The 15,081-nt window shown below is 38.4% G+C and overlaps 1 protein-coding gene and 1 non-coding gene across 2 annotated transcripts in view; both read left to right on the forward strand.

The window, feature by feature from the left end:
- LOC124169510 overlaps window positions 1–15,081 on the forward strand; it is a 113,271-nt gene that overhangs the window by 14,650 nt on the left and 83,540 nt on the right. Inside the window, 6 exon segments of the mRNA XM_046548142.1 lie at window positions 7,491–7,865; window positions 10,002–10,164; window positions 11,374–11,597; window positions 12,210–12,550; window positions 13,090–13,411; window positions 14,626–14,877. Of these exon segments, the coding sequence (XP_046404098.1) occupies window positions 7,491–7,865; window positions 10,002–10,164; window positions 11,374–11,597; window positions 12,210–12,550; window positions 13,090–13,411; window positions 14,626–14,877 (1,677 nt within the window).
- LOC124169866 lies at window positions 7,993–8,065 on the forward strand. The gene has a single exon (XR_006867262.1). It is a non-coding gene; the product is annotated as a small nucleolar RNA SNORD36 (small nucleolar RNA).

Consider the following 15,081-nt stretch of genomic DNA (forward strand, 5'->3'; position numbering starts at 1 on the left):
TCCCAAGATCCGTCATCCCCCTCCATTCAGCATTCGCCTCCCCCCTTCTGACGCTTTCCTCTTCTTCAAAATAAAAAAAAGGCCCCAGCTCGCGCAGGGATTGTATTACGAAGACTTTAGCTTCGAAAAAAATATCGAGTTACACGAGAACAATAGAAACGTGTTTCGCGCTCCCCCCTCTTCTCACCCACTGACCTTTTTCAGCCTAACTCCTTCAAAGTTCCCAGTTCCTGGAGGTCAACTGCTGCATGAGTCCCCATTAGCCCAAAAGGTATCTAACAATGATATACAGCAATTGCTATTATGCTTTTATTAGATTGAAATGTTAGTAAGTTGCACGTAATTAAAAGAAAAATGAGACCAAACGCGATCAAACGTATTTTAAGCAAGGAAATAGATGAAAAAATACGATGGTGATTTTTGGCGAAACGCGATATCGTCGTAGCTGAGCTTCTCGGCAGTTAATTCGGCATTTTGTCCCGGAAACATGATATCAGGTTGTTATCAGTTATCAATTTACGAGCTATACTATAAGTCTCACTTGTCAGAGTTACTGACGAAGGGATATCTTCTCAGGATTTTTGTTTCTCCCTACTAACAATCCGAATTGATCTGCTCATCTGGCGCTACGATAGTTAGAAAAGAATGGGTATCTTTAGGGTAAAAAATTTGATGGCGCAGTCATATGGTCACGCTTCGCCCTCTGCAGTATGCTCTGCGTACCCCTGTACGCGATAGCATCAGTTCCGAACTTCACCTCGTACGAGTGGTTCCCTACTTTCCAGGGTGGCTGGACTTCGAACCACCGAGTGTTTTCCATGTGGGTTTAATAAAGTCAGGTTTCATTTTCACTAGTTTAATTTTATTCGTCTTCGGACCTTGGCCACTCCGAAGAAACTATTGAGAACTTTAACAGATGGACTGAAAATAATTGAACACGAAGAAAAGAATCCGGGCTAGATGCGCGTGAATATTGCAGAGCGCCTTGGGTTGTCTGCTAGCACATGACGGTAGGGGTGGGGGTAGAGTGAGCTACCTGGAGAAAACAAGTAGAGATATGAAGGCGAAGATCCAGATGAGCGTGCCACTGACGTACACACTACCTCAATTATATTAAAAATATATTCATTAGACATGAACAATTCAAGTAATAGACTATTTTTGGCCTTCGTCATCCATCTCACAACCAGTCACTGTGCCGGCGAATGCGGTTGTTTCAGGCACAACATGCACATTGCTCTCGTGAATACGTGTACTGGAAATGGTGTTTGATGGATAAGAATTTTTACATCAGACTGAAATCCATGATAGCAGTGTAAATTCCGAGTGGAGAGCAAACATTTTTTTAGTGAGGTGGTGTTTTCCTTCAGAATTTTGAAAGAGATATGGGTCGAATCAACAATATGACCTATGTGTCTTGATAAAGTACTACTATTCCTGTTATTATCTAAAATATTGTTTGAAACCTTTAATTACTCGCTAAAATCTTGCGTTTCCTGGGACATAGGCAACCTAGCAAAAAAAATAGCATTGATCTTTTTTCCGCATTCATTTTATAATCGTAACGTTATTAGGAAAAAAAAATATTCCCCTAGTGGAGTTCCAAAAAAGGAGGGTAGTCTTAGAATCGTGTTCGTCTTAGATTTGTGCTAATACGGTGTATGAAATTGTTTTTCGATTTATTATGTTCTATAAACAATTTTCATAAAATATTTTCCGTTAAATAAGAAAGAATCAAATTATTATATTCTAGAAACAATTTAAATAAAATATTTTCCGTTAAGTAAGAAAGATTGGGGTGGGGGAAATTCGGCTACTGTGCAGTAATAACAACGTGCGCAAAAAACAATCTCTCGGCGAGGAATTGAGAAAGGACCTCGAGTGTCCGGACGGAAGAAGGTCCGAAGGGTATTCGGCGTCGAGGCAAGAGCGCGGTTGGGCTGGTCCTTTAGTCGGCCCTGAATTTTGCAAACGATAGATCACGTCATAACAGATATCACTTTTCATTGCGGCGTTAACATTCACAGCGTTTGCCACGTACGTTAATTTTCTGTTGATATACGGCCAGTGATTTTCGTATTTTTGGCTTATTAACGGACCGTGAATTTAGCGAAATTGTGACCGTGAAAACCTGAAAAAAACCGTGAAAACATGAAAAATAACCGTGAAAACCTGGAAAAAGCCGTGAATTTCATTATTCAGGTAGAGTGGGAACCCTGTGAGGTGTTTCATTATGGCAGTATAGGGAGTATTAAATGGAGAAAAGAGTGAAAGAAGAAGGTTGGAAATTGGAAGTGCAGACTTGCGACAATGAGGAAACTAAGGAAGTTGCATGGAAAAAGATGAAATGAATACTGTTTTGTACTTTTCATTAGGTAAAGTAGCATTTGATGGTAGAAAAATGAACCACCGCATACTTGATGACTCGGTCATCACAGGGGAAAAGTGAATAGACTTGTTAAGAATGCTTAGCTGTGTAGAAAGTAGAGATGTGCGAATAGTATCCGCGAATACTCAAATACCTCGAATATTAGAAAGTATTCGATATTCAAGATTTCGAATAATTAATCTCAAGGTACTATCTCGACCCCTCGGCCCCTCCTCTGATGCTTTCCTTCTCTCCGAAATCAAACAAAAGGCCCCAGCTTGCGCAGGGTTTGTATTACGAAGACCATAAATCAAGAGCTTCAAAAGAAAATATCAAGTTATAGGAGAATAATAAATCGTGTTTCACCCTTCCCTCTCTCCCCCACTGACCTTTTTCTGCCTACCTGCTTCAAAGTTCCCCATTGCTGGAGGTCAACTGCTGCTTGAGTCATCTATTAGCCCAAAAGGTGTCTAAAAATGACTTTCGGCAATTGATATTACACCTTTATTGGATTGAAATATTAGTGATGTGCAAGTAATTTAAAAAAGAATACGAACAAACACGACATATTTCTGACTTTATTTAAGCATTTTACGCAAGGAAATAAATGTCAAAATACGACAGAGACTTAAAATTCTGGCGAAACTCGATGTCCTTGCAGCTGAGCTTCTCGGAATTTAATGCGGTATTTTTTTCCGAAAGCGTATATCAAGTTACAATTAATGAGTTGTGCTATGAATCTCTATTGTTACAGTCACAGACTAAGGGATATTTTCTCAGGACATTTGGTTTCTCCCTGATAGCAATTTGAATACATCTTCTTATCTGGTGAGAACTTCCAAAGATGGACTGAAATAATTGAAGAAGAAGAAAATCCGGTGGAGAAGCACGTGTATTTTGCAAAATGCCTCGGATTGTCCGCTAGCCCTTGACAGTAGGAGTGGGGGTAAAGCGAGCTACCTGTTAAAAATAAGAAGTTGGATGAAGCCAAGTATCAGATGGGCGTGCCGCTGAAATGGCGTTTGGTAGATAAGAATGTATACATCAGAAAGAAATCCATCATAGCAGTGTAAATGCCGAGACAGCATGAAATCATATTTTCGCCAGGTGGTGTGTCCCCTTCGGATATTTGAGAGAGATGTTAGTTGAATCAACTATATGCCCAAATTGTTTACATAAAATGAGAATATTCCATTAATCAGCTAAATTCCTGTTTGAATCCTTTAAAGGAAATCACAATTACTCGCCGAAATCCTGAGTTTCCTGCTGCATAGGCAACCCAGTCAAACATTCCCGCATTCGTAGTTTTTTTCATCCATCCCCTTGTCTTATGCACAAAAGAGCTGTTATCATTTGTGTAAGATGCAGATAAAATAGGGCAGACTTGGTTGAGTTTTTTTTCTGGCCAACCCAGCAATCTCAATGTGCCAATGGAGAACGTCAGGAAAATAATCGCAGCAATCAAAAGAGATCTTTCATCAGCATTTCCATTTCCTTTTTTATTCAATTGCCCTTTTGATTCCCAAAATCCTTCAAAACTTTCTCACTTTTATAAAATTTAAATGTGACTCCTGGTGTTTTGAAACTTTTTTTGAACTGCCAAAGCAATGGCTAATTCCAGTTTTTGGAGTCAATTCCTATTGTCGTTGGTCATTCAATCCTGAGATTGGTTGACTGCCGCCCTCCATCCCACCCTATGTAATGCTAGTTGGCTTACTTCATCTTATCTATTCCTTAGTGCTTTCTTATTTTATTTGTCCCTTGGGATTTTCCCTCTAGTTTTCCTTTAATTATATTCTTCACAAATCCATTATCCCTCGGGGTGTGACCAATCCATCTGGATGTTGTTTCTTCTACTCTTCTGTATACTTCTTCATTTCTTATTTTAGCATGTTGTACAGTGGCTCAGCTATTAGTTTTTATCCTGGTGCTGATATCCGAACACATTGAGTGTAGGCAGTGAATGAGCACTTCGTCTATAGAGCAAATATTTGCTCTATAGACCATGGCTAGTTCTATGCTCAATTTTGTCATCTCAAAAGAATATAGTCTGGCAATTCAGGCTGACCTCTTACCGGTCAAGATATTATAACGGCCTTAGAGGCTTCCACCAAATTTTCTGTTATGGGAAACTGGATGTGAAGTGGTATAAATAAATTATTCATGAAAATTCAGTGAAATTGTCCTTGGAAAATCAGGAAAAGTTAATAAATTTTGAAAATTGAAAAGCATACAAACCCTGGGTGCAGTTCAGCTTGCTAAACATGTAGCCTGTAGATATCATGTAGCTAGAAAAAAAGTGAGTTGATGGAATTCCTGCAATTTATTGTGACTTCAGAGAAATCCTAGGAAAAAATGGTAGTTTTCTTCCTTGGAAACTAAGTCGGTGAGATGTGCAACCAAGCAGCTTTAGTCTTGATATGTAATGTCTTCGCTATCAGGACCATCATAGCAGAACATAGGCATCTATGTGAAATATATAGGGGCCTAATTACCGTATTTCTCCGAATATAGTCCCCCCCCCCCCTAATTTTGAGGCTTCAGTTTCGGAAAAAGTTAAAAAAATGTGTTAGAATATAGTCTCCCCCTTTACTTTTACCGCAGGCATTTTTGAAAAAAAAAGGGGGGACTACATTCAGACATATACGGTATTTTAATTTTCATTTCACTTCCTTGAAATTATTTCTGTAGATTTCTGTACACCTCTTCACCAATTCAAGTGTTGAAAATTTTCTTTTTTCAAACAATATTCCTTGTTTTATTATCCTAACCAGTGCAGTACATAGCATTTGAAGGATGAGCTTTCATTTACCTCTTCAAATACTGTAATTGATAACAATTAATACTATTATTCTTCAGTTTTCATAGTAATTTTGTTGAAAAGAATTAATTTCAATCATGTATTGCCAAGGATTTTTTTTGCTTCTCTATGTTACATTAAACTCCGTGGTATCCTTGCATGGTCTATCCATGTTGCAGATTTCATCGTAAGCTGCTGCAAAGTTAAGTTGTTTCCTGCTTGTTCAAGCTGTACGATATTAACACTTCTGCTATATTAATAGATTTTTCATTACTTCATATATTATCCAGTTATGATGCCACAATGAGGTCTCGGAATGCTGTTCTTAAACAGGATTCCCACTCAACCGTGAAAACCTTAAAACCGTGAATCAGCCATGAATTTAGTCTACCGTGAAAAAACATGGAAATAGCCGTGAATTTCGTCATAAAACCTTAAAAATCTCTCAAACTAGATCGTAAAACTACGATTGACAGATGATAAGAAAAATTGATATTTGGATCATGTTTCAAGGCCGAGTCACGTGCAGACACTGTCCATACATTTACCTACACACGTGTATTCGAAGAGCAGTTATTGGTCCGTGAGCCATGGCAACACTTTGATCTTAAGCCAGTGATTAGAAGATCAGTAACCGGTAAAGTGTACAGTGACCCTGGCAAAAAATCAGACACTTCTTCACTTCCCTGCCACCCTGCTACTTCCATTTCCCCACTCACAGCCAGGCACTGCATTTTGCTAATGATAGACTAGATCAGGGGTCTCCAATTTACTAGGCCACGAGGGCCACATTCCAAGTTCCGAATCGCCCCGTGGGCCGGATGGCAAATTTGCCGATGACCGAAGTATTCGATACCTACATCTACTGAAGTATCCGGTGGCATATTTCTTATTTACAAGCAGTTGAAGGCGACATTGACGTGCGGTACAGAGCTGCAATGCTCCTAGCGGCATCTCACATAGTTAAACGAGCAAGAATTGCACGCTACTTGAAACGAGTGCGCAGGTCGTATTTTGGAGACCCCTGGACTAGATAGTTTTGTTGACGTCATAAAGGCTGTTTTACATGGGGCACGGAATTGTGCTGGATAGAACTGCAGTTATTTCTAAAATGGCGTGGAATTGCACGAATACATGAATGAAATTAGAACCTGGGCTGTTTTGCCATCTCACGTCTATGCATTTTTGCATGTGTTTTAGCAATTCACTGCTTTACACGACGCAATTTTGACTGCGCCTTCGTACACACGTCAGATTGTGTGAGTACTTGCCCCTTGTAAAACGGCCCTAAGAGAGAGCACTTTCATTGCTGCGTTTGCATTCAAATTTTGTCGTGTTTGTTAAATTTGTAGTTAATGTGCGACCAATGGTTGTTACACGATCAATATTTCTGTCTAAAATACCTTATCCACAGGCCGTGAATTCAACAACATTTAGGTCATGAAAACCTGGAAAAAATTGTGAATTTTATAATTTAGTTAGTGTGGGAACCCTTTTAATATGCCTCATGGAGGATTTTTGAAAAGTTATAGTAATAATAATTTTTATTAGCCCAAAGGACACAATACATCAAGATACATTTGAAAGTGTACATGGCACGTCAAAAGAAAACATTCATTAAGGAAATGTTACCATTCATTGTAAAGGTATTCTTTTACATTATAATAACACTTCTGTAGTAAATATGCTGAAACTGTCTTTTTAAAAAGGTTAAAACTATCTTTTTTTTAATGGATGCATGTCATTTGTTGTACAGTTTTGTGCACATGAACTTTGGCCCTCTAGATGCTAGTGTTAAGTTCGATAATTTGTCATGATTGTCATTGCATCTTCTGGTTTCATGTAAATGGAAGCTATTATTCCTTATAAATATCAGTATTCTACTCTCTAACTGCACTTTTCAGTTTACCTGTATGTCATGCTTAAGGAAAATTGTTTTTGATGTCCTCTGAACATCCCAGCATCTTAGATGGGTATTGTTTGTGGATATCTTGACATGTTGCAATATGGTAAATATTGCAATGCAATACTTGTAAATATGTGACTGAAATTTAAATCTTGCTTGTTATTTATTCGGAAAATTAAGACTGAGATGTGTACTCCTATCAAATTCCTCACTTACTTGTTGACCTAATTTTTGGTATTGCATCTTCAAGTTGTTATATTGGTAGGGAGGTTTATGACTTATTGGATCCGTTTTTACTACAGCATTACAGTATTTTCGGATTGCTTTAGAAATTGCTGATTTTGGAAGTCTGTATATGAGTGTGTGTGTGCACTCATTCCTCCATTAATATTCATATATCCATTTTATTACCTTAGGGTGAGTCGTTGGAGCCTGCACAAAAAACAATCCTCCGTAAACATGGAATGCAAAGCCTTGGTCGTGTGCCTTGCGCCCGCCGAGCTCCTGCCAACTTGCCCAGCCTGAAAGCGGAGACATCTGGAGCGGATCCACCAGTCAGTCTTGTTCCCTCAGGAGGTACAGGATGGGGTTCAAAGCCACCAGGAGAGGGAACAGCACCCTCAGCAACCCCAGCCTCCACTCAGGTTCCAGGACCTGCGGCTGTGGCCGCCCTTCTGCCCCCTGCAACGCTGCCCCTGACCTCCAGTACTACTCAGCCCACATCTCAAACACCTATTCCACAAAGCAGACAGCCACAACCTGTAACTGGCCCAGTCGGAGGTGCTGCTACGGTTAGTACTACTGGTATATTTTGACTGCATGGTGGTGCCAGCTTAAGTCCCAGTAAGGTTAGCTTACATGATGTTACAAGATTAGAGTGTAATTTATGGTAGTTGCCATAATATATATTGTCGATAGCCTCAATGATGAATGTTATCTTGGAACTGATAGCAATGATGTTCCAAAATCGAGCTTTTTAATTCTGAGAGGCTCTATTTTTAACTGTCTGAAATTTTACCTTTGGAATATTTTAAATTAACTACCGTCAATAGAAAAGAGAATGAATGGTCGTCACAGCTCAGCTCTCACCATGCATTGTGAAAGAAAATTTTTTGTGTATTTCTACCTTTCATTGTAGTTCCCAAATTGTGAACTGACTCTCGAAAATCAAATGTAGTTGTTATAATTTTGACTCATGTCAATGCAAAAAAAAACGTTTCAATTGAATTTTATTCATATAGAATTCACTTTTTTCGATAAAAGTAAGTTTAAACTTATTTTTAGTGAGATTATAATGACATTTCATAAGTATTTCGATATTTATAAAAATACTCAAAATGTGTCAATTTTCAAGTCACCTGTTATGCAAGGTAAATAATTTTTCCTAAGAGTAACTATTCCTTTTATTAAGTTTTTTTTCTGTCCCTATGAACGACAAAATTTCAATTAATAGATGTTACAGCTTATTTTTTGTCAGGAAGTCAACATTAAGCGAAAATCTGATCGGGAACATAATGTTGCGTTTTTGCAACTTAGGCTGGATCCAGTACACCCATGCCTCATATAGAACAAGGGATGCGTTCCTCGGGGTCTTTGCGCTATATGAATTTGCGTTATACGAGAGCATTTTAGCATTGGAAAGATAGGGATACGTTCCTGGTAGCACAGGTGTTAGGTATCTAATTTCCTCTAAACCATATGTATTCCCATAAATAGGCTTACAAGGAGACGTCGCCAAAGTGATGTTCAGGATCTGGATGCGGATGTTATTTTCTGAAACTATTAAGGTAAGGTAGAAAAAGTATCACGGCTTTCTTCCACGTAGGCCCGGGTTTGACAGATATTCGCTTGTAAAGATTTCGTGCAACATGAGATCCCTTGAGTAATTGCCACCTTCCATCTACGGCCGTGGCTGCACAGTCTAGGTTGCTAGACCTGTGGTAGGTGTCCCGGGTTCGAGTCCCAGTGTTGGCAATATTTTTTCTCTCTTCTAATTTTTGAAATCACTGTTACATTTTATCCCCATTCGTTTTATTTAGTTACTTCGCGATTTTTTAAATTTAATATCAATTTATGGATTTTAAACGAAACTACGAATTGTGCCTTACCTTTTGCAGAAACGCCATTGTAAATGCCAAACCATATATGAATGTACAAAATTTTGTACTCCATTGCACCCAAAAAGCTTTCGTGTATTTCATAAATAGTCATTAATTGTTGTAATTCAATTTACAATGATAAATTTAATGTCAATGAAAATATGTGAAAGACATGCTCATCTGAGAAAATATTCGCTTTGACTTATTTCTTTCAAACCGTAAAACATGTCTATTTTATTGTGGATTTAGGTAAAATAATACAACATATCTTTTGGAACATAATATCTTAGGGTTTTATTTATCCAATATGACGATATTTGTCATATACGTGGCATGAAAAGGCATAGGATTATATCAGACAGTAAAAATGGCATATCCCACGAGACTGCTATATACTGTAATGCCGGGTGCGTAACTGCATATAGATACCGGATTCGGCCAAAGTTGCGAAAATACAACATTTTGTTTTTTACCATAAGCAAAATTTTGAAGGCCCATATTTTCAATTTACCTTATTTAGAATGTTATCAGGTGAAATGAAGGGAAAAAATGATATATTTTCAAGTATTTGTTTACTTGGCCGGTAATGGGTTAACATTTTTTTTGTTGTGGAAAGCTAGAGAAGTACGTGGCAGATTGAAAAATGGAAAAATACAGGTCTCTTTATTTTTCCAACTGTTTCAAAATAGGCAACAAAAAATTGGTGAATATGCCCATTGCAGTTAGATTTGGAGGCCACAGACCTATGAAAATCAGGCCTTCATGAAGGTATATTGGCAAGGTACGGTTGGTTTTTATTACATTGCCACGTATTGCTTTTGATTTCAGGAATTTCCACAACTTTCTGGATCTCCTGGGACAGATGGTGTAGCAAACAGTGCCACCTCAGCTGGAAACAGCGTGAGTGGAGCCACTCCGACTGGGCCAAAAAGTGGCACAGTAACGGGTGTGGATGTGCAATATGGTCCTGGGCCAAGTTTGCGACCTCAAAGTAAGTGTAAAATATTGGTTTTTTAAACTAACTGGTCTTTTTTTTTTTGTAATCCCTAGTGCTGCATAGATAATGTAATATAACAGTGAGTGATGAAGTTATTTGTCTTACTACCTATTAGATACGCTTAATGCTACTTTTAGATAAAGTCACTTGCAATGTAATAGGCTGTTTTCCAATTCGCAACTATTCACCCTTTGTGCACTTTTCGATCGTCAACTTACGGATGTGACAACAGCAAGGGTGGATCCAATCGGCGAGGGTGCAAGGGAGGGAAGGGTAAGTGAGCAAGGGAACGTGGATGCTCCCTCGCCACCGTGCCCTCCTAGGAAGTGGACGTGAAAATGGTGGCAATGGAAAAGTCAGAAATCTTGAACTGGAGTTGTAAGTAATTTTGTGTTTATTATGTGCAGAGAGTGTCCAATCGGTGCCAGAAAAGTCAAAATATTAAGCAGCCTAAATTACAAACGTAAACAAACCGAGAATCAGGGTGAAATTGAATCTTAAATCAACCACCAGTTGTCCTTGACACTACCCTGCGCTTCATATTTCGTTACTGTCAATAGTTCACATTATTTCCGTTCACATTTTACGGCGCCAGTAGAGTATGAGGGAATGAGTGCACACTACGTGGATTGGAAAACGGCCATAGTGTTTGTCACTTAGGTTGGGAAGTTAATATGAGTCCCCTTTATTTTCAGCTGACACAGTCCCATCAATTAGCACAGTAATTTGGCCCTGTACTAATTGATGGACTGCTAATTTATTGGCCCTTTACTAATTGATTGAGTCTAAAGGGTGCAAAAACACCCCCTTCCACCCATATATTGCTCTTGAGTATGGGAATGTATGAATTGCTCATAGCAGGTTGTATGCTGATCTACATATTTCTGCTCCCTAGACCTTCATTGGGTTAATTAGAGGTGAAAAATGGATTTACTCACTTGCATCTTTGGTGGGGTGAATTTAAACTTTTTTGTGACATTTTAGATTTATTTCGTAATGTAACTGGTCTTCATGATGAATCTCCAGAAGAACTGACTAATGATGTTTCTTCAAATCGAGCTTTTTAATTCTGAGAGACTGTAACACTATATATATTTTTTTAATTTTGCTGTGTCATTGTTTTTGATAAATCCTTTAGCTTAGTTGTACTTTTTCTCAAATCTCAGGTCCTATATCTAAGTCAATGTCATGGTTTCTTTACAGGCATGGTTGGAGATGGTTTAGGTGCAAGAGGTGCAGGTTTAGGAGCATTGCCCACCGGCCCTTCCACGCCCCTCGGCCAGACCCCGGTGGTGGGCCCTGGAAGTGGTGGCGTGGTGCCTGGGGGAGTCGGGGGAGCTGCACCAATGCCCTCCGCTGGGGTTGGCGCCGCCGCAGGAGGTGGAGGTGGCGCGGGTGCCCCATTCCCAGGAATCATGCCACACTTTGTGAGTTCCTTTGCTGCAGTATTCAACAAAATTATTAATGATTAATCTTGCAGACAAGAATGCTGGAGAGTCTAGATTATCTGAGGTTTAATTAACATTTCATTGAATTATCTCCCCTTAACCTCCCCAGCATGTTCCCTTCTAACAAACTTTTACTCTCCCTTCCTTACCGTCCTCTCTTATCCTTTTTCTGCCTTTCCCCTCAAAATATCTAGTTCTTTTATCTAAGTAGTTTGAAAGTTTGAGAAGAATGTCTGCTGGTTCACAGCTACTTAAAGTGAATTCTATTGGTTAGAAAAGTTCCAATTTCTCATGAAAGTAGCTGTTAGCAAGGAAGATCTAATGCCTTCTAATTAATCCTTTGATAACAAAGTTGTGAACAAAGAAATAACAAGAAAAGGGCTTCAAATCATATGTTTTGGTGTTATATCTAGAACATTAGATAACAGTGTGCTTTTAGCTTTAATGATGAATTTAAATAAATGTGATCCCCTAATGATCCATCCAAAACGAGCTTTTTAATTCTGAATGGCTGTATAATGAAATTGATCATATGATCTTGTTTTCATTTTTGTTGTCCTCTGATAACACTCAATGTTTTTCCATTGGCAGATGTACCGGGGTGGTTTTCCGGGTCCTGGTGGATTTCCTCCCAATTTTCAAGCCTCTCTTCACGGAAATGCCCCAAGGCCCCAACGCTTTGGTTATCCATCGGCTGCGGGTGGCCAGAGTGGTGCTGGAGGCACAGAGGGCGAAGGTGGGCCTGGGGCTCGTTATGGGCAGGCTGCTGGTGGCCGCCCCCCAGGTCCACCCAGTGGTGCACAGGGGGGGCCATCTGCCCCTCCAGAAGACGAGGTGCTTCAGCGGCCAATCATAAAAGAAGAGGACTTAAACAAAATGGATGATATTGTTCGTGGAAATGGCTGGGCCACTCAAGATGACATTGACTATAAGTGAGTGCAAATAGAATGAATGATATTAATTTTTTTCAGTGAAATATTTCAGTTCTTAAATTATTTTTAATTTGCCTTTAAATGATTTCTAGCTCTTTTTATAATGCTGGAATGAGAATAGAAATCACTCTCTCACTACTAGTCTGGTTTACTGATGTTTCTGTTTCTTGGTTTAAGTATTCTCTCATAGGTGAAATATTCATTCTTTAGATTAAGGTTAATGTTGACAAGATTCTATTCAACCACACTTGACTGCTATACCTTGCCATTTTTTGTGGATATGTTTTGTACATGTAATATATTGGATAACTAGATGAAATGCCACTGTTTGAGTGAGAGTAATGCATCATCTTTTTTTGTTGCTTCTATTAATATATTGGTATGAGAAATTTCAATTTTAAAGAATAAATTACAGACATATTACATTTGGCTTTTAAATCACTTTTGATACCTTGATAGTCTTGTAGAATATGGATTGTTTGTGTGATTCTACATTGGCATTCGATTATTTTAATGTTTTTATGCCCTGACTTTTTCAGCCAAAAGTTAACTTTTAGTGATGATGAGAGTACAGAAGATGATGGAACAAATGGACATTTATCAAGAAAAGAGGCTGCAGCTCAACATCTTGCTCGGGAGCAAGCAAGAGGTTTAAATCAGAACATATCTGTGTCTCAGCATCATCATTCATTGCCTTTGATGCAGCAACCTACAAATCCACCGATGCATATGCATCTAAAAGGGAAGGAGTCTGAGAACCGCCGAGGACCCGCTGGTCCTCCAGCTCGTGGTGTGCCAGTGCCAGAAGATGAAAGGGATGGCCATGACTTGGACCATCGTGATGATGCTCGTGGTCGCATGGTGAGTCCTTATGATAAGTTATCAATTCTCCCAGCTATTGTTATTTTTTTGTCCGTCCATATTTCATTATTTCCAGGAGGTCATTTGAAGCTATTTGTCATCTTAATTGTAAAACCTCGTAAATCAAAAAGGGCAAAATTTACAGAAATAACAACTGTTTATTTTGCATGTCATACAACATTTAAATAACTGTTTTGGTTTTTAAATTCATTGACTTCAATTTAAAATAGAATTTTTCTGCTGTATAAAAGGAAATACAAGGTTTTACCACTAATGGCATAAAAATCTAATTCTTAAGAAATTTTTTACTTTTGAGGCTATGATGACCTCTGAAGTTGTAACTCTTATTAGTAAAATTATGCAAATGCATGATTTACTCTTCCAGTCACGAGCATCATATAAGTAGGAAACAATTTAAAAGAACCTCCATTTTATTGAATGACTGGGTATACATTATCTCCTTATGTGGCATCTGTTTAATTTTGTGTTGTGTTTTCCTCATTCAACAGTTATTACCTATGTTTGTTAAATGTCATCACTGTTTTATAATAAAGCTATTCAGATTGTTAACAAGCAAAAAAATTAAGGAAAATGACTGTGGGTCATAACTAGTGTGTGAATTCTCATGATAAATAGATTTTCGGTTATGAGTCTTGTGCTTGGCTTGGGAGAGGGATTGACGTATGTGAGATTCCGTAATAAACAATTTGGAGAACTACTTTTGCTTCACTCCTTGCCTAAGTGTTAAATAAAATCCTCGGCTTGATAAAATATACTATTGATTACTTGATTTATAGTTATAATATTTTTATTCTATCAATTGCAACTTAGTAAGTAGGTTGTTTGGTGAATATGGTAGGAAAAAATATGATAAAAATATCCTACTCTCTTAAAAAAAAATTTCAGAAGCCTGGAATAATTCTTTGTAATTTAAATAGGGAACTAGATTTTGAAAAAGTATGATAATTGATTGCAGTGCAACCTATCCAAGTAGCCGTTTCCATTCATTGGTCACCTCCACGTAGTGGCCACTAGAACATTTTTTTATAACCAAATATGAATGTTAATTCAATGTAAACATTCAATCATTTCAGTGGCCTCCCTTCTGTGCGTTTTTTAGCTTGAGATCTTGAGGATAGTTTTTACTGTATTTACTGAGTAGAATATGATCATAGCTCTCCTCCACTGATTTTCTTTAAACCTCTTTTGTGTAGGATGACCGTGGACGTGATTCAAAACGCCTGGAAGGAAATCGCATGGGTGATGCCCGGGGTGGTTGGGGTCAACCAGGAGGACGCCCGGCTGCACCCCCACCTTTGATGCCCCCGTCAATGATGGATTTCAGAGGTGGACCTCGGGGAGGTGGTAACATGGGAGTTTCTCCCCCTCAACAGGGACCAGCATCAATGCCGCCAGCTCCCATGGGAAATTTAATGCAAGCTCCGTTTAAAATATCACCACACATGGTAAATTAGTCATAAAATAATTTACTTCATGTTATCATTGTGATAAGCATGTATAATTATTCATAATTTGTTAACTCTTACCAGATTTTTTATAACAAGAACAAATTATTAATGGATATTGAAGCTCATGATCATTTTAGTGAAGTAAAGCGAAATTCCATTAAAGGAAATGCGTATGGGGTAATCACTAACCTAAAATTGTAA

The sequence above is a fragment of the Ischnura elegans genome, chromosome 12, assembly GCF_921293095.1.
Source record: "Ischnura elegans chromosome 12, ioIscEleg1.1, whole genome shotgun sequence".
Taxonomy (NCBI): Eukaryota; Metazoa; Arthropoda; class Insecta; order Odonata; family Coenagrionidae; genus Ischnura; species Ischnura elegans.